General features: G+C 47.4%; 1 protein-coding gene across 1 annotated transcript in view; it reads right to left on the reverse strand.

Moving 5' to 3' along the window:
• Window positions 1–21,027, reverse strand: part of sli (slit guidance ligand) — a 379,301-nt gene that overhangs the window by 151,910 nt on the left and 206,364 nt on the right. The window contains exon 5 of the mRNA XM_065440604.1: window positions 6,398–6,469. Coding sequence (XP_065296676.1) covers window positions 6,398–6,469 — 72 coding nt within the window. The remainder of the gene's footprint in view (window positions 1–6,397; window positions 6,470–21,027) is intronic.

The raw sequence follows: 21,027 nt of genomic DNA on the forward strand, positions 1-21,027 counted from the left end.
CGCCATATTGCGTAGGCAGTGGCGCCATCTATGGGCAGTCGACATGCTGTCTTGGGTGAGCGGTTCGTATTATATACCACATTATACATACGCCCAGCGGCAGTTTCTGGTAGTTGTTTTCGCGCTCGCGCGGTCTATATATTATGACGTCGCGTTTTCTAAACGGGAAGACGGTTCTGTGAGGCATACTGAGGCGATTTAAGTCAGCATGGCCGGAGTTTCTGCTGGAGCTGAGGTGGACGGAGCACCCAGCGCGATGTGTGCATGCGTGTATGAGCCTACAGTCAACCTCGGAGATTAGTTATGCATTTCCAAATATTAGTTTCACAAATGTGTCTTGGCCGCAGCTTTCTCACTAATTCTAAGCTGTAGTTTACCAGCAATGAGTAGTTGCGAAACACAAGAGGATCCTAACAGCGTAGGTACCGTTCTTCTGCGGAATAAGTTGTGCTGTTTACTTTGACAAGAGTTCAAATTGTTATTTGTAGATCTACCTCAATTTGTTGGATGAGATTTCCACAGAGAAATAAAAGACTTGGGTTACTAACAACAGCATACCGTACAGTATGAATTACACTTGTCTAATGGTCGAGCGACCGGCTGCGCACGGTGCAAGCGTCCGAAGCGGTGGTACATGCGGCGTTATAGATCTGTTTGTGCTTTTTAGGGAATGGTCCTAGCATGCGGCATGACCATGCGAGGTCTTGTTGCGGCGTTGGCCAGTGAGCGTTTCTCTGTTTTTTTTTTTTTCGAAGAAGTGCATGAAAATCGATTTCTTTTCGGTCTTGTTCGTCTCATCGTCTATGACGCACTTACCCGTTTTACGGAAATTGTGCCTTCACATATAACCGTCGCACTCTTTTTAGGCATTCCACTCTGAATATTACTGATTTACAGGGCAATAAGAGAATCCCGAAGCACAACGCCTGTACGTATGTATCATGCAGTGATCCAACCGCAGTGATCGCGGTGTTGAGCATCGCCATCGGCCTTATACAGGAGGCTAACATAGACTAAGCATAGTGGTTTCAAGTCTACTAGACGAAGTCTGCAACAACTGTGCAGGTGGCTGACGCAAATGCTTTATAACGATTACGCTCTAAAAAAAGTTTACACCATTTGGGGCTTACAATAATCGTCATCTACCTTGCTTGCGTTTCCTCTCTTGAAAACTCGGCGCTCGCTACTTTCCCGCCGAGAATGCTGTGTCAAGCTGATAACGCCCAAGCCGTTCGTGGCTAGGAAGCACCGAGCTCGCAGCGTTAAAGAAAGGAAATGCGGGAAAGACAGATGACGATTGTTGCTTGAGGACAAAGTACAACCCAAAGGGTGTAAACTTTTTTTAGAGTGTAGCGCTTAAATGTTTCGAGGTTGCACTGGGTTGGCCGTACAGGAGCACTCATGCTTTAGTTCCCACCCCAAGCGACCACATGGAAGATTTTCCAGTTTACGATTGAAATTCACAGGCGCCGGTTCTCTTGGTAGAGTGAAAAACCGATACAGGCAAAATAGTTCAAACACGCACACACACTGCCGCAGATAATGCACGCGGCTTGTTTGCGCAGCCACGAAAAATTTCTGAATACTGTAGTTACCGCGGTTTCGAAAGGCTACACAGTGGTTCTTCGACTTTGTACGAACTCAGGTCACGCGAATTTCACGGAAACCGAGCTAAAACATCTCCAAATCGTTCCGCTGCACGCGACGGCAACAGATTCAAACGAGCCAGGGTGGAGGAAGGACTCGCCGCGCGCCCGTTCCACCTCGCCCGATGAAAAGGTCTATATAGTGAGCCAGACGAAATAAGCCAAGCTTTCGAATACGCAATGCCATAAGCACACACTTATGCACTTTTCGAGCCAAAGGCAATATGAGAAAAATGGTAATTTCAGAGCTGACGGCGTCGAGCTGCATATATGCCAGGAGGCAATCGGAAGTCAGGTCCCGCTTCTCATGCGAATTTGTAGCATGATCCAGTATTATCGATTTGGTCAGAAATATACTGCATCAAGACGGCAGGTTGGGCCAGTTGGTTGGAATTCATGGTAACGTTCGTTACAGCGCAACACAGGTAAAGGACAAACGAAGGTACAAAATGACGACACGGCGCTTTATATACCTTCTTTTGTGCATGTCTTGTGTTGCGCTGTAACGAACCTTACTTTGAACAGAAAATACGCAAAGCAGGTTCTTCTACTTAGCTGAAACAGCGCCGGTAACTTGGTGGATTTTGCATGCAAACAAGGGATCAAGTTAGAGCAGTGCAAAAGGGAGAGTACATGGTGCGTGCGATAGGGTGTACACTAAGGGCGAGTTGGTTAGAGTTCATGGTGACGGCAGCGCAAAGGGGACACAGCACAGGTGCTGTCCTGTGCCTTTCTTTCTCCCTTTGCGCTGCCGTCATAATGAGCACGTGCGTACACGCTTAGAGCATCGCCATTCTACAGTGGCGACGACCAAGTGAATGTGGTCGCCGAGGTTTCAACGTAAGCTGTAGAGCACGTTCAATAGGTTTACGGCAGCGCGATTAAAAGACAGGACAAAAGACAGTGCCGTGTGTGTGTCCCTGTGTGCGTCTTTTTTTGTCCTGTTTTTTAATCGCACTGCCGTAAACCTATTCTAAGTGCGTTACCAGCAAGCCCTCATTGCAACCCTGCAGAAGCACACCTTTTTTTTTTTCTATAGGAAAGAACAAAGCAAGGGAACCGAATTGCTAATGCACAAGCTCCCGCAATAAAAATCATGGCCGGTGTTCACAAAAACCTTTTATGCTAGAATTGTTCGTAAGAGTAAATTTCAGGCAATCCTGACTCTGGGCCTATTATTAGCGAAGGCAATGGCAGACAGCTTTATGAATTTACGGGGCTCCTCATTCGCACTGGCGGCCGCCTTCGCTAATAGAGAGTTTTAGAATAGGGGCCCCAAACGTTTTGGGGCCCCAGAGAAATAGCGTCGAAGCCACTGCGCATGCGCGAGACGCAAACTGCGTTTGGGTTTTGCGTTGGGAACGCTATTTCACCGATTTAGCAGGAGCCCAAATAGCGGCCCCAAAAGCTTTGCGTAAACAAACATGGCGGCACCCATCGAAGCGACAGCTCTAACCTAGCACTAAACTGGGTTCGATTCGTGGTAACGCGTGAAGTTCGCAAGCTAGATGAAGTGACTGTGGTTATCGCTTTCTCTCAACTAGCGCGTGTTATGAAGACTGATTCATTAGACGCCGCTGGTTCCGAATTCGATTGTGGATTTTGTGGCTCGCGGGCCTAACACGGCTAAGCTTGGCTGGTAAAGGCACGTAAAGGTAGTTTGCTCAAAACTAAGCGCAACTAATTGTTTGCTGCTTACAGAATAACCTCTAAATTGTAATTAAACGTCAAAATTCAAAAGTCAAAATTACTATTCCTATCATAAAATGGTATATTTTGTTTAATTATTTCTAATAGCTTTCCTTTAACGCCGTAGTGGCACTGCCAGCGCAAGACGCTATTCGCAAACCTAAAACCCTATTCTAAAACTCTCCACTCCTGCGTGCCCCAACGCTAACACCCGCAAAGCTCTTTGGGGCCCCAAACTATTGGGTCCCCTATTTTGAAGCTCTCTAATGTGACGGCCAGCACGAGGATTGGCTGAAAACTTCTCTTACGCTAGACTTGTTCGTAGGGAAGAAATCCCAGCCACTCCCCATGCTGGGCACGTGCTGCAACTAAATTACAGTGCCTCTATCATCATGACGGCAAAACAATGGGGCCACGCCTTGTTTCATCCGTAGCCCACGGTTTCGCCTTGACCGCGTCAGACGCCACCACGGTTGCATTACAGCACATTCTAGCCGTTCTGCTGGGCACCGCAGTAAGCGGCCGAGTACGTGCAGGCAAGCGGCACACTTAAAACGCGGCATTCAAGCGCGTCCACTGTGAGCGCGCACTAGCAGGCGGGCCAGAAGAGAGCGCGCCATGCGCCACCTGTGCGTTGATGCTGGGCTGTGCGTTGGCCGCCGACAGCTGGGTGAAGTTGGGGCACTCCCGGCCTAGGATGAAGCTGGAGCCTTATAGGAGGTGTTTAACAATACGGCATAAAAATCATGATTATTTTTTGTTATTAAATGCTCGTGGAAGCCGCCCTTGACGGCCTACCTAGTGCGAAAATGAAAACATCGATCTTGCATGTTCGGTTGTGCTCAGTGACCACCGAATGGCTGTCAGAACTATATCAGAATCACTTGGTTTCGGAAAGTCGTCCATTCACGGTATCTTAATTGAAAATTTGTAAATTAAAAAAAGCTAGTGCGCCGAAACTGCAGGCTCCTGAGCAAAAGTCGCCACAAAAAGAATTGACTGGCAAGCTGAAGACGACAGCGTTGAATTCTTGCAAAAGGTTGTCACCGGCAGCGAAGCTCGGATTTACGAACACGACAAAGAACTGAATTCCCAGGGCAAGGAGTGGAAAATGGAAGATGAGCCAAGGACAAAAAAAAAGCGCGTCAGAACAAAGCAAGAATTAGTCATGGTGATTGTGGTTTTTTTATTTCCACGGAATAGCGCACCGCGCATTTGTACCTGGAGGTCAGTCTGTTAATTCAGCTTCCTACGTAGATGTTCTGAAGCGTCGAAAACACCGTGAGAGCCGCCTGCGACCAAATTTGTCGAAAAAAAAAAGCGCTCGACTTCATACTTTAATTCTTATTTAATTTAGCGCAAGAAAGCGAAATCTAGTGCGAACCTTAATATAACGAAATAAAAGCACGTTGACGCCGTGGTATCAGCTTGCCGACAATTTTGCAAAACATCAACCTGTTATCGAGCAAGACGTGGAGTATAAGGTTCCAAGCTTTCACGGCCGTTACCGAAGAGATTTTGAAAATTGAAAACGCCGGCAAAGTTGCTTTCGTGTAACTTCCTGTGAGGCACTGCAATCAATGCCCGCCTCTTAACCGAGTGTCATAGTCCTGGTGCCTGCGGCATTGCGTAGCGAAATACTTGACCCTGAAAAACCTGCAATGCTACATTGTGCTAGGCGCGACTGGTACCAATTTCTGGTGTGCAAGCAAACAGCACCTTGGCCTGCAAGTATATTCGAGAGGGGATTCTAGGCAAGGGCAGTCACAATGTCCGTTGCAATACTGCTCTGACGCCGGAATGTCAGTACGTCTGCCGATATGCGTCAAGTGCTCAGTAGTTCCTGCTTAATAAAACGAGAGTAAAAATAACTGAAGCAGTAAGGTTCGGGCAAGAGAGCAATAAGAGGAAATTATGTCACCAGCGTACCCGTCTCGTCAAAGTACTAACAATGCCGCACACCTTGGCAGAACGACGCATTACAGAAACGCAGCCGGTGTGACCCCAACGAAGAGTCCGGCCAGAGCACCGTGTAAACGAGCAGCGTGCTCGTCGGCAAGAATGGGCAAATTAACTCTTTAACCTGGCTACGAAACTCGAGCAGTTAAATTTTACAGGCCCTGCAAATGTAAGGTGACTGACAGGCGCAATTTTAACACACTTTGCGTACTCGAGACTAAAGCACGCTACAATAATAACAAGAGGCCGAACTGAGGCCACTTGTTAGCTCGGGCCGGGTCAATCAGCGCAGAAACGAATCAGCCATTCCATTTCCCTACATATAGCTAGCATACGCGAATCAATTCTAGGGTACTACATTCCAAAACCACCACCTGATTTTCACGCACGCCGTAGTAGGGGATTCCGTAAAAATTTTGACCCCTGCAGGGGGTCTTTAACGTGCGCCCAATGCACCGGACACGAGCGTTCTTGCATTTAGCCCCATCAAAGTACGGCCGCCGAGGCCGGGAATCGAGCCCCTGACCTCAGGTTTAGGTGCGCAACGTCAAAGCCACTAAGCCACCACAGCGGGTAAACGATAGTCAGCTATGCCGTCAGCCTGCATAGGCCGAGATATACTACCGAGGGACATAAATCGATGCCGGACTGTTTGATGACGGGCGACGTGCCATCGGTTGGACGCGAAAAAGAAAAGTGCTATGACAGTGCGAATTAAAAAGCAGATAATGTTGATTATCTGATAGGGAAGAACTTGCACTACAGACGCAGCCATGCACAAAGGGGCGCGCGATTCGTGCACGCAAGTAAGCCCCGGTGTACTCCGAGCGGAACAGCCTGAGCGTATATACGTGGCGCCGAGTCGTCAGCCGCACCCGCGGCACATGACGACTTGGCGCGGCCAATCGCGTGAGGCGAAACTGAACGCAAGCTGAACGTGTGTTTCGAACAACGATCTCCTATGGCGCCCCAGGTTTTTACGCGTTGAGAACTGCCCCTGGAAATAGTTTGCTGCAATGGTGTTACGGGAAACTGTTCACTTATCTCCATGTTCGCCGTCTTTCATTGCCAGTAGACGCCGATTAGTGGGCAGCAATACTTACAGGTTTTTTAGTAGCGTGGAAGCTCGGAGCATCTTCTCCCCCAGCGCAGCAAGTTTGTTATGGCTGAGGTCCCTGCAAGAAGACAAGGAGAGGCGGCGCCTTTTAAACGCTGCAGTCCCACCTCGCCAACTGCCCGGGAAATCAAGAAAGATCACCTGTACACCGCTTTTTTGTTAGCTAGCCGTAGTTGCATTCGCCAACAAGCAGCCAATTTACGCGACAGCGCTCTTCTTTTAAAGAAATGAAGCGGTTCTGTGACCACACCAGCGCACATCGTCTGCGTTCCACGTACTACCACCAACAACTACATTTACGCCGCTGGGCAAACTTTCAAACTAAGCTTTTAGGACAGAAAACACCATGTTCCCAGGGCAACAAAGGTAGAATGCAAAGAATATTCAAGCAACGAAAGCAGCACGTTAGCTTCGCACAGGTGAGTTTGATGCTGAAGACGCGCAGCGAATCTGCAAAGATAACGCGAGAAAACCACAAACCTAACGCTGACAGAAGTAAATTTCAGTCACGATTTCAGAGAGGTAATTAAAACATTATTGCAATACAATAAAAAGATGCTCAAGAGACGAGCCGCCGCGAAAAAGACAATGAACTGTCTGGGCTCTTGGCGCATGGAAGGAAGGAAATCAACTTTAGTCAAGGTCCTGCAGGCCACGAGAGCTTTGGGCTCTGTCAGGATTGGGGGCTCAATCCCATCGTCCGTGGTCCTTTGCCAAGATTGGAGTACGGCATGAATTCGAAGGTAGCTGGCCCATGCCGTCGTCCAACTTATTTACGCTGAGATCGTTGATGAAGTGAAGAACTGTTTCTCATCGAGAACGAGGAAAAGGGTTTATTTACAGAAATTAAATCAGTCTAACATGACTGCTTGAGAAAAAGAGTATCAGTCCAACATGACTGCATGAGAGAAGTGAATCAGTCTAACATGACTGCTCAAGAGAAGTGTCCTCAGCATTCGCACAACCACAGTTTTTATACACTCTATCCGCCGGTCATACGACGCGGCGACTGTTCGTTTACTCATCACCAACTCGCCGCTGCTCTGCAGATCAGTTTACAGACACAAAGGCACACACATTCCGATGCCCAAACGACGGAGTTGGAGGGGTGCCGTTCCGGGAAGTATCGGTGCCGATCGAGGGTAGCTCGTTGTTTTGCGTCACGCCGAAGCGTGAGAAGCACCAAAATACGTCGTTCCCGCGGCAGCTTGTCCATGCGTGTCAAATCAGGTCCACGTTGGGGAACTCTGAAACCATTGTTCACACACCGAACTCGTCCCGTCATAATGTCGATGGGGCTGGAGGAAGGAAGCGGTTTTCAGCACAAAGGCCGCTTCTTCGAACGCCTCCTAGCTGCAGTGACGGAGAGGGTGCGGAATGCGCGTCTTGCCCCCCTTGTCGTAATCGGGTGGCAATCTTGCTTAGCAGCTCGCCATTCTTAACAGCGCCTCCATGGCCCGAAAAATCTCGACTGTCTAGCGCTGACAACCGCAAGGCAGGAAGAGAACGGCTGCTGGTCAGGGGGGGATTGATGTCTTGGCTCGCAGCGACCACTTGTGCATTGATGTCACCGCCCCAAAACATCCAAGGACAGGCAACTGCAAAACGAACCCCACAACACGGCTCTGCGCCGAGATGACGTGCATTGGCTCTCACTTTAGACTCGCTAGGCTTCAAAAAAAAAAACAACATAAGTGCAGAAACAAAAAAAAAATGCTGCATTTCGCTATGCCAATTTCTGAAGCAAATTCCTGCTGACAAATTCAGCAATTATTGGAGGGAATTCTGCTAAATGAGAGGGGGTTTTCTTCGCCTAAAGAAAAGTTAACACTAGTAACCCTAAAATTTAGGCGGGACCCTCAAACGGGGAATTCAAATTAGCCTGCTCAAACCATCCGCATTGCTATGCAACTTTCCCTTCTTATATCTAACGGAGAAGTTGTACTCTTGGAGAGTGAGGCTCCATCGGAGCAAGCGGCCGTTTTTGTGTGACATTTGATTGAGCCACGTCAGAGGACAGTGGTCGGTCTCGAAGATGAACTTCGCTCCGTACAAGTAACACGACAACTTCTGGGCGGCCCAAACCAAAAACGCGCATTCCTTCTCAGAAGCACTGTAGGCTTCCTCCCTTACATTTAGTTTACGGCTGGCATAGAGGATAGGATGCTCCTCGTTATCGTCGCCGACCTGAATAAGTACCACACCCATACGTCTGTCGCTTGCGTCGCATTGAACTATGAATTCCTTTGTGTAGTCTGGCGCGCGAAGCACAGGGCGAGAAACCAATAGCGTTTTCAAACTTTGGAAAGCGTTCTCTTTGTCCTTATCCCAGTGTACGTTACTCGGTGCTCCCTTTAGGAGGGCGTCTGTTAGTGGACTTGCCAATTGTGAGTAATTCGGAATGTACCGTTGATAGTACCCCACAAGTCCCAAAAATGAACGAAGGTCCGTCTTCGTGCGCGGCTGAGAAAATTCTCCAATCGTAGCTATTTTCAGCTCAGCCGGTCGTCTCATGTCCTGACCGACAACATGGCCCAGATAAGTAACCTGCGAACAACCAAACCTACACTTTTCCGCTTTCATCGTTAAGTCGACTTTAAACGTACGAAGCCTCGCATTCTTGTCGTAATAGACTTTGGCGTTCTTTCGAGCTATTGCCATGTTCTTTCCGACTAGTTCTTGGGTGGCGCTTAGCCGTTCCAGTAAATTTAGCACATATTCAACCACTGTTGGACTCTCCCCTCTTTCCTCCCACATCTCTCTTAACATTCTCAGTGGAGAACGGAGTGTCCTCCCATACACTAGTTCTGCTGGTGAGAACCCTGTCGCCTCATGTGGAACCGTTCGCAAAGCAAACAACGTTGCCGGCAGACAGTTCTCCCAGTCCTCCTTGTGCTCGTAACAGAGCGCACGCAAAACTCGCTTAAGCACCGAATGCCACCTCTCTACACTGTTTGACTGAGGGTGATAGACAGAACTGTGTATTAACTTTACCCCGCACTTTTGCAAGAATGTGGAAGTCAGTGCGCTCGTGAATACTGACCCTTGATCTGCCTGAATTTCGGCTGGAAACCCAACTCGTGCAAACACTGTCAAAAGCGCGTCTACTACTTCGGTGGAGCTGAGCTCTTTCAAAGGGATTGCTTCTGGAAACTTGGTAGCCGGACACAGCATGGTAAACAAGTAGCTGCAGCCTGATTTTGTTTTTGGAAGAGGCCCTACCGTGTCTATTACAAGCCGTCTGAAAGGCTCTGTTATTAAGGGCACTACCTACAGTGGAGCTTTCCATGTCTCCCCTGGTTTACCAGAACGCTGGCAGGCGTCGCATGATCTCACAAAGTTTTCTACATCTTTGAAACAGCCAGGCCAGTAGTATTCCATAAGCAATCTTTCCTTTGATTTGTTTATGCCTAGGTGGCCGGACCACCCATTTCCATGACAAAGACTCAAAAGGTCCTCCCTATACTTAGTAGGTATGACTAACTGATCTAAAATCCTACCCTTTCGATCTCTGTAATGCCGATACAACAATCCTCCTCTCTCATGTATCGTTACGTTGCGCCTAGCAATGCCTTCTTTAGCTGTGTCATGTAATTTAGCTAAGCTCTCATCATTCTTTTGCTCAGCTGCCAGGGACTCTCTATCCACGCGTAAGAGTTGATCAAAGTTCTTTGAGGCCGGTGATAATAACGACCCTGTCTCGCTTGTGAGCGCGTCTACTTGCTCTTCCTGCAGGCTAGAACTCTGACACTCTAGTACTACGCTCTCATTGAGCTGGTCAGCTGGCAGGCTCTCCTCAACTGTTCTTTTGCCCCTCGGGCCTAGCTCGGATTCGGGTATTGAAGCTATCCCCTTTTCTGCTTCCGCTGGAGGAGCTTGAGCATTTTCAGCCGAAAGCGCCGCGATCTTACGAGCTTGCCCTCGGGTCAATGCCTGTACTATGCCCTCTCCCAGTTTGAGCCCTCTGTCACGCAGTAACTGATTCGAACGATTCGAAAAGATGTAGGGATACTGCAGTGACAAAAATTAGGAAACTGCAGCCTCAGTCTCTAGCTCCCCGAATGGTCCACTGATTTTGACTTTGGCCATGGGCAGACACACGCTGTGTTCTTCTACAACCTGTTTTATCCATGCTACTTCTCCGGTGAAGTCATCTACCATCACGTAAGACGGATGGACAATGTCCAGCGTGGCGGCACTGTCTCTTAGCACTCGGCATGGTATTCCATTAACTTGCAGGTCGTGGAGATATGGACTTAAAAGTTCCATATTCTCATCTTTTTCCTCCACGTAGGAAAAAACTACGCTAGACTTCTCGCAGTTTACAGCTATATGTCCCAGTTTGTGGCATTTGTAACAGCGAATTGGTCTAACAGATTCGAATTTTCTTTTCTGTTCTTTTTGTGCGGTTTCTCCGTTAAGTTTCTCCTCGCTCTATTCTGCGGGCTTTTCCGCCATGTCTACAGGCTCAGATCGTCTAGTTTGCGCACCCTTTTTGAACGGAAATGGTTTCCGCGGTCCATTTCGACCGTCCCAGTTTCCCTCCTTGGCGTTCAACTTTCTACGGGTTGCGTACTCTTCGGCTAATTCAGCCGCCCTTTCCACAGTGTTTACATTACCTCTGTCTTGCACCCACAGTTTCACAGCTTGGGGGATGGTTTTGTAAAACTGCTCTAGACACATGCATTCAATGATCATGTCTCTGCTGTCGTACGCTTCCGCGCTTTTAAGCCACTCGACTAGGTTGGCCTTTAAGCTATATGCAAACTCCGGATAGCCCTCGCTATCTTTCTTGCCTGTGCTCCTAAACCTTTGCCGAAAAGCTTCGGCTGAAAGGCGGTATTTCTTCAGGAGACTAGCCTTAACTTTCGCATAATCATATGCATCCTGCACACTCAATCTCGCGATTACTTCCGCCGCCTCACACGGCAACATAGACAGCAACCGCTGTGGCCATGTACTCGGACCGAAGTTCATCTTCTCGCAAGTCCTTTCAAAATTGCTTAGGAACAAGCCTATGTCGGTCCCGACCTCAAATGGCTTTAATAGCCTGTCCATGCGGTACGATTCTGCCTCACTTGATCGTCCCAGAGCGCCTTCACTTCCTTGAGACATCTCCAAACGTTTGCTTTCAAGTTCCAGTTGCATTTTTCTTAACTCGCGGTCATTATCGCGTTCCTCTCTCTCTCGTTTTTCTCTGTCCCGTTCTTCTCTTTCTCTTTCCCGTTTCTCTCTTTTTTTGAGAAGTTCCATTCCCATTTCAATAACTGCCTCACTGGCCTGATTGGAAATTAGCTCCAATAATTCCGATTTGAGCATTTTCTTGCGTACATCTAGGCCCAGTTCCTCACCAACAATCAACAACTCGTCTCTCAGCAGTGTCCTTAACTCCATGACTGCTGCTTTACTGCCTTGATTCTGCTCTCTAAATCTGGCTAGGAAAACACAACCTAGCTAACACACAACAATCTAGCTTCCCTACTGTTCTAAACAGAACAACCACAAAATGAAGCCTAGAGAGTCAAAGCAAAAACCAAGCACTCACCGCAGATACAGCACCATGTCGCAAAGTCCATCTCACCGCTGTCAGCCAGTTGTCAGGATTGGGGGCTCAATCCCATCGTCCGTGGTCCTTTGCCAAGATTGGAGTACGGCATGAATTCGAAGGTAGCTGGCCCATGCCGTCGTCCAACTTATTTACGCTGAGATCGTTGATGAAGTGAAGAACTGTTTCTCATCGAGAACGAGGAAAAGGGTTTATTTACAGAAATTAAATCAGTCTAACATGACTGCTTGAGAAAAAGAGTATTAGTCCAACGGGACTGCATGAGAGAAGTGACTCAGTCTAACATGACTGCTCAAGAGAAGTGTATCAGTCTAACATGACTGCTCAAGAGAAGTGTCTTCAGCATTCGCACAACCACAGTTTTTATACACTCGATCCGCCGGCCATACGAGGCGGCGACTGTTCGTTTACTCATCACCAACTCGCCGCTGCTCTGCAGATCAGTTTACTGACACAAAGGCACACACATTCCGATGCCCAAACGACGGCGTTGGAGGGGTGCCGTTCCGGGAAGTATCGGTGCCGATCGAGGGTAGCTCGTTGTTTTGCGTCACGCCGAAGCGTGAGAAGCACCAAAATACGTCGTTCCCGCGGCAGCTTGTCCATGCGTGTCAAATCAGGTCCACGTTGGGGAACTCTGAAACCATTGTTCACACACCGAACTCGTCCCGTCATAATGTCGATGGGGCTGGAGGAAGGAAGCGGTTTTCAGCACAAAGGCCGCTTCTTCGAACGCCTCCTAGCTGCAGTGAGGGAGAGGGTGCGGAATACGCGTCTTGCCCCCTTGTCGTAATCGGGTGGCAATCTTACTTAGCAGCTCGCCATTCTTAACAGCTCTCATGGAGTGCGCAGCTCCCACGACGGAATCGGGAGGTTGAGTTTCCTGGCGGCGTCGTGGACCTGCTGGACGGCCCAGAGTTTGGGAGCGAGTTCTTCGCTCCGGATTGCTTTTTCAAACTTGCGCTTGTCCGGTTCGGACGCCTGTGTCTACCTGACGGTGTCCCCTTCCCTATAACATTTAGCCTTTAACTGCCGGCTTCTTGGCCAATTCCTCGCAGAGGGTAAGCGCCACAATTGAGGAACAAGCAAGCAAGCAAGCAAGGCGGCTCCAGGGTAAATACAGTGTAAATTGTCTCTTTTGTCGGCGCCATTGCACATGTAACATTTTGGCAGAATTATGCGATCCCCGTCCCCACCACGGATCTCCGCAGCGGTCGGTGCATCGAGGTTGTCGCCATGGCTCCCGGTGAAGAGACCGCAACGTACGGCTGCGGCTCGTGAGACTGCTCCAGCCGTCACGGTTGTCCACCATCGCGACCCTGGTGTGTTCGCTGGCCTGGAGGGACACGACGTTGACGAACGGATCAAGCTCTGTGAACGCGTCTGTGCAGTTGGGGTCTAACGATTATGCTCGCCAACCTCATCTTTCATCTCAGCGGCACCCCACGCGTGTGGCTCCAAAAGCATGAAGACGAGGTCAGCAGCTGGGACATTTTCAAAGAAAAAAAAAACTGTTCGGCGACCCCTTTGGGCGCGAGGCTGCCGCGAGAAAGGCTCTTGTGATTCTTGGTCAGACATCTACAGAGGCGTATACGTTTCCTACATCCAAGATGTCTTGGCTCCTTGCCGCAAAGCTGGTGACACGGTGTCTGAAGCAGATCAAGTGCCTCATATGCTAAAAGGAATCGCGAACGACGCTTTCCATTTGCTCGTTTCCGGCAACGTCTCGACTATCGACGCCATCATCAAAGAATGCCGTCGCCTTGAACAAGCTAAGAGCCGCCGTATCACGCAGCACCTCACACGGCTACCAAATACTGCGGCCACCCTCGTCGACATGTGAGGGTCGACTGCGTCAGAGAAATATATATTCCAGAACTTTTCACGGTACCAGAAAGCATTAAGTATAAGACGGAATTAAAACAAAAGTTTCCATAACATTTTGTTTCACGTAGATGGATTACGCTACAAATAAATGACATATCAAATTACAAGTGTCGCGAAATAAGGAAATCTCAACAGCACTAAGTTTTATCACTAATTAACACTAAGGTTTTAGGCAGTGTTATAGAATATTGGTCTATATACTAGAATTAATTTTTTCTCAATTGCCTAACCGCAGCACGGTGACTCCGCATTGGAAATTGCCAAAATAACTGCAATTCATAAATGTGGCGAGATCCATAATCCTTCTAATTATAGGCCCACCTCTTTGACATCACTTCCCTGTAAAATAATAGAACATATGTAATTTACTCCAAGGGTATAAGTTACTTCTAATCTAACAACTTCTTTTAACCCAGCCAAAACGTTTTTCGCAAAATTCTCTCCAGTGACACCCAGCTTCTCCTGACACCAGACTCCGACAACCAAGCAAGCTGACATTTCCAGCACAATGGACCTATCCGCCTGTTGTATTGGCTACGCGGGAATTTACTCAAAACCACCTGAGACCTCGAACGAGTCGCCACCTCGTTGGACAAATGATGTAAATACATTTCCTCTCGTTTTCATCATCACAATGCCCGCCGTCGTCGTCGTCTCCTGATTCCTACGGTGAAGAACACCTCTCCTGGTCCAGATCGCATCAGGGCAGAAACTAAAACTTTATTCAAACTAACGGACGCGCTTTCTTGAAGTAATATGCTATTATTTAAATTTGTTGCATTTATCTTCTTGGATAACGTCCACAAAAGGGGCGAAATAATTATTTTAGCACTAGAATTTCGCTTCTAGCGGCAAGTATCGGTGGGTACATCGATTAGAAATATTGTTACGCGAACGAAGGATTAAAACTGGAGACTATTTGCAAAATATATTGACAAGGGATAATGCAGCGCTGGCCAGTTCAGCCGACAGCTCGAGAGTCAGAGAGCGTTCTTCCTTCTCTTTTCTCGAGTGATGGCGCCCACGCGCCTCGTTCAAACAATCAAATACCACACGCGTGTAACAATATTAAACCGGCGAGGTGGCAAACAAGCTTGTTAACACTGTGGCATGCTCTCTCTCTCTCTCTCTCTTTTGCACAGTTGTATCAGCGCAAAGCTCGTATATATACAGGTCGTTGAGATGGTCTGGGAAGCGTCGCCATCCTTTACACAGAGCCCTTTGCTTTGCTAATGTGTCATTACGGCAACTCTGGTGCACGGTGTGTACGCTTCAGTGGAATAGAAACGTTGGCCAGTTGGTGTAGCACGGTTAAGAACAGAATAGACCAATACACAGGAGAGAGAGCGCCCGTGTTGTTTCGCCTTCCTGTCTGTCTTGTGTATTTGGCTATTTCATAATGCTTACGTCTTTAGTATCGCCATAAAGAGCGAATCATGTAAGTATACGCTTACTTTAATAAAATGAGACTTGGAAATGTTACGCGACTACACGTTTGAAAACCGTCCGTTTTGGTTCTTTCTTTTGTATGCGAACACAGCCATGAAACCATATTTGCAATATTTGGCGGTATGCTATTTATGAACAAGAGTTATTGCCGTGCTGGATACCTTACAGCTTAAGCAGACGAATTATTTCAAGAGATATCTTTAGGTGCGCGCAAGTATTTTTAGATGGCACGCTAAGATTTTCTTGCGCGGTTTAACCAATAAATCTCATCAAAAAATTAACTGCGACAAAGCCCCTAAGAACTTACTCGTAGTTAATAGACCAAATCGTGCATCCTTAAAAAGTAAGCCTTTCATTGCAGATTTTAATGTTGGGTTAAAAAGGGAGGTGCACATGGTTACATGCGATATGCGGCAACGCCCTATTTACATGCACACAATGCATACTTCTGACAAAAAAAAAATCAAGCCTAACTAAACGCCTTCTAAAACCTCTCAACATTTACAGAGAACAGGAGGTGAATCCAAATGGCACCACTTATGGCAATGACAGCATGTGACAGCCACTGTAACAATTAAGGCACGAAGCACAATATTCCTGATCTCGGAAAGAAAACAGCATAAATACAAAGGCTTTAAATTTTCTATTAAGAATGATGGCGGCCGCTGAGTAAAACGTACAATATAGAAGACACTGTACCATCAGAATGATACCAATAAAAACGGCTAGAAATTACAACATAATAACGTAGAAGCAGCTGAGTAATAAAAATAACAAAGGTTATAATCATGTCAATAAATAAATTTACAGTAGAATTTCCACACACACAAAAAAACTCAACACGGAATAAAATATTCGCATATTTACATTAGTATATTCACATATTTTGCAATATAAGCATATGTACAAAAGGGAAAGCGTGTGACGGCAGCTCATGCAATGCCGTACAGGGCACTAAGCAGAATCTACTATATTTGAATGCATGGGAACTGCATCCCGTTGCCAAAACATAGAACGGGGGCAAATGTGGGTGATGGACGTGATGCTTTCGTTTTAAGCATGAAATGCTTTCAGCTCCGGTTGTCGGCGACCAGAGCCGTTATCCGGGCACTTAAACGAGAACGTCCGGGCAAGTTGCGAGAACAAAACGAGATCATCTGGGCAACCACCCAAACTTAAGAAAATGCGGTCTCTGGCCCCCAAACATTAGTACAGGACCGTATTACATACGCTAGTTACTGTCCAAACAAGTTACAAAAAATATTGCTTCAGAGTTCTTCCAAATGTTTGTTCACAATATCACTCAAGCTGTAACTTCTAGCCCGCTGAAGTTTTACTTGTCCTTTCGAAGAGCGACGTTCAAAAGGCAGATAAAGGGCCCCATACACTTGACTGTCTTCTTTTAGCGCTGAGAGAGGATTCAACGCCAGCGGTCCGTGAGTTCCGCGGCTCGTGAGATGGCGCCACGCTGCGTGACCAAGCCGGCAGCGTCCGGCGCGCTGCGGATGGCTGTTTGGCCGAGACGACACTTGCGATGAGGCTCAGTTCAAAAGAGGTTCGTGTGGTGTGGTGGGGTGTGCTTTTGCGAACATACACTGCACCCGTTTTAAGGTTGTGGCTAGTGTCATCTCCGACCAATCTGCTTTGCCGGCAGCCATTTCGTGCTGACATCTACTTTCGATTACAGAAGAGCCACAATTTTTATTAGTTCAGTGAACTTTGGCGGCACACTTGATAAGCCAACAATAAGCAGAGAACTCTGTTGTTCGTCACATAACTTAGCCCTGTATCTCGAGTTCCCCCTTTTTTTTTAACCTCGTGAAAGTTTGCTTACAAAGGTAGGTGGTGCCAAAAATTGGCATGTACACGCGGGCAAATTGCTTTAACCTTGGGAACTCTTCAGAGCCTGGTACTATAGAAAAAATGATCACATTTCAAGATGTCGCTTGACTTGGACTTCAATTAGTTCTAATTGAAAGGAATCTGGTAGAACATCCACATCGCAGCTGAATGCGGTTTAGAACATTTGCGCTTCCTGCTTCCTGGCGTCAAGGTCAGGGAATCGTCCGCAAAATTGTGTGTGCAGGTCGCCGGGCATTCGTAGCGCAAACAGGAAAAGAAGTGCCGTATTTGCCACAAGCTCCAATCCTTGAACAACAGCGGAAATGCTCGCACTTTCGATTTTGCACCTGTTCTTAGAGAAACTGTTGGTTTGTCCGGAAGAATGTTATGCCCATGTATAAAGGTCATGACCGAGGTGTGCCTCTCCTTGCAGCTTCACACTGAGCTTATTCATCTGGTCGGTTAAGTCGTCGCAAAAGGCCAATTTCCAGAGCCACTCGTAACTGGACAGAAGTGACTTAGGGCGATCCTTGTGCGCAAAGAGCACTTTCTTTCTTTCCTAAGTTAAAGGGACAAAACTTTTCCGCAGATCAATCTATACAGCCGTATAATACGTTACGTCTACGAACTCAAATTCCATCGCATTTAGAAAGTTAAAGGACTGGCGGTGATTGAGCCCACGCTCCCTCATTATTTTAAAAGCTGAAAGAATAGATTTAAGAACATAGGACATGCCTACGTATTTTCACAGAGGGCGTGCTCTTGAATAATGCAGTGCAATGCATAGGCTTTGAGAGCCCGTAAACTTCAGAAGCTTTTTTTTTATTTGCCTATACGAGTACTTTTTAATGCGTTACGATTAGGAGTGTCAAAGTGGAAAAAAGTGTATGTGTGTGAAGTGTGCGTGAAGTGTGGGTAGCCCGTCACGCGGTAGAGGCAGTGAGGGGATGGGAGAGCTTAGAAGCGCGTTTAAGAGCCATTAGCTGCCGGAAATACAACTGGGTGATAGCTCAGGCACTGTGCTTCATTCATACTGCAAAATGTGGAACGGAGGAGGGAAGACCTATGCAGTAGTTTGCTGCAAGAATAGCGACTGGCATATAGAAGAATGGAATGAATCTGTGCGACCAAGGACAGCCTGTGTTCCCGGCCCTTCCCAATGCAGGGCTTTCGTCGCTCGAGGATAAAAAAAAATGAAATAACTCGTCCGCCAATGTTGTATCGTTAATCTCCAGAGAAAGGGCTTCAATTCCGTATCGTCGGCAAGAGTGAGTACCGCTCGTTACAGTCACAAAGGAGTAGCGCCGCTTCCTGGCATATAGTAAGTTCCTCGCACGTTATGTACACACATCCACCCCAACACATACTGAAGCTTTTGCCCACTGTATCACTCGCGTATCAAGACTAAGTGAATGGAATCAATTAACTGAAGCGTGTGTGACGATTATACTGACAGCACATGAATGTTCGAAGCTGAGCGTTTCGTGACGGTCCACAGAATGAGCGAATGACTACGCGATAATGCGTCTTTGCTGCAAGCTATTACAATGTAGAGAACTACGTGCCAAGCCTTAAGTATGCGCGGCAAGACCGAATTTACTGTAATTGATTACCCCCGCAAGCGGTTAGGCAGAAAATAAACATTCACATAGCGACCGCACCGAGGAACATTACTGAGTCATGTATTGAGCGGAAATGCGGGCGGGAAGAAACCGAGTGGGCAGGACTCACAACTGAAGTTTAATGAAAGGTTTTCCAGGGAGCGGAGGGCCGCACATGCGCAGTCAGAAGGCTGATACAAATCTTATGCATTATCACATGCAGACATTGTAAAAAACGCTACAGCACAGGGAGATAACTAATTTCTTTATCCGTCAAGGCAACTGACGGGACACTGACACACGTGGCAGATTGTGCGTATATATATATATATATATATATATATATATATATATATATATATATATATATATATATATATACGCACAATCCATCGCACAATTGCGCTTCCTGCTTCCTGGCGTCAAGGTCAGGGAATCGTCCGCAAAATTGTGTGTGCAGGTCACCGGGCATTCGTGCGCATGGCAATGACGCTGCCCCACAAGCCCATGGTGTTACCACCATGGGCTTGTGGGGCAGCGCTCGGCAGAATGGATTAAGCCAGGAGAGCAAGCCAGCGCCAACAAGCTTCAAACAACGGGTTTAGAAACGTTTTAAAAGCAGATTTATTGTGAGCTTGCTATTAACTGCAAGCGTCCAGTTGGCATTGGCGGCCTAACGTTGATAACTGATAAAGTTAATTAGCGAATCTTGGATAATTAGATTGCTAAATGATCCGACAGGGAGTTTTCTCTTGTCCACCATTGTTGCGATATATGTTGTCCCGCAAAAGCATTATTGCGATTCGAATCCCCTATTGCTAATAATCAGAGACGGCCGTCGCTGAAACGCCCGCTATGAAGAAACACAATGGTTACGTACCACAATTTTTCTGAAACAGCGCGCCGTCGTCCGGATGGCTGGAGCTTATAGTCAAGCTGCATATATAGGTGTAGCTTTCTTTTTCCGATGACTAATTCTTGTTTTTTTTTCCTTTATGGTGTAAATATATTTACTCGATCATTAGTTAATTTATTTATTTACTTATTTAATCTTTACTGTTTCTCCAATTACGTTATGCTTGGTGCTCAGCGCTTGTTTAGCATTTTCATGTTTTGTGCTGCACATAAAATGTTCAGCAATTCATGCCGCATTGTACTATTTCTTAGAGAAAATAAATAATGCGTGGACGATCAGGAATCATAGGACATCGACGACACCAATTACCGCATGTCGCGCCTGGGCCCTGGGGCGCGAGGTGACCTCACCCTTTCCCCCAGCTCAATCAGGCGCCATAGAAGGGCATTCCAAGGCGTTCTGCTGTGCCCGAGCATTCCGCCAAGCCGCCGAAACATGTGGTTAAAAACGGCGCAGCGGGTTCTGACACAGATCGGCGTTAGAAAATGTGCCGTGGAGCTCCCGCTTCGCATTCCCACGAGGCTCCGCTTCCCACACGTGTCAGCAGCCACAGCGCGAGTCCTCATCTGTCACTGCCTCCCAGAGCAGCGGGCGCAACGCGTGCCTGGCGAGACACGGGGCAGGGGGCGGGTGAACCAAAACGGTTGGTGACGTTCCTAGTTATCGTGTTACAGGGCCCGCGGGCAAAATGGAAATTTAAACGTCGAGGGTTTGTCCCACCAGTCAGAGGAGCAAGGCGTAGCCCGCCCATTTTATAACGCAGGATCCCGCCGAGCCAAGTCTGACCCGAATTCCCCTAGCGACGGCGCCCCATTCGTAAATACTTGCGAGAGGCACACAATTTGTCACGGTCTCGCTCCTTCGGCTGGTCTAAGTTTGGCGACGAAATGGTTTTCAACTCTGCACCAGTCTTCAAGCGTTAGTGCTGCAGTGGCAATAGCTTTACAAGCATCTTAAACGTGTAGTCGGGTTCGTGAACGCAAGCGCTAATAGTGCGGAATTAAGAGGCGAAGGCGCGCTCGTACTCCCAGCGCCTATACGCAGAGGCGCAGGTACTCACCGGCACCTGTACGGAATCCCAGAACTACCAGTCCAAGTAACGCCAACTTACTGCACTACATACGATGGAAGTTTGGTTGAGAAGTATATTTAAAACGGCAGATAGTTACGAAATCGCAGGCATTATATCTTGTACTCATTCAGCTCGCTGTATAAATACCAGACTTGTGCACGTTATAAAAAAAAAAAGTAACCGATTACAAATGCTTAATTGAAAAATGTAATTGATCAGTTACCAATTACTGCCGCACGAAAGTTATAGAGGAATTACACAATAGCAATCGATTACTTCTACG

Source organism: Dermacentor albipictus, chromosome 1, assembly GCF_038994185.2.
Source record: "Dermacentor albipictus isolate Rhodes 1998 colony chromosome 1, USDA_Dalb.pri_finalv2, whole genome shotgun sequence".
In the NCBI taxonomy this organism is placed as follows: domain Eukaryota; kingdom Metazoa; phylum Arthropoda; class Arachnida; order Ixodida; family Ixodidae; genus Dermacentor; species Dermacentor albipictus.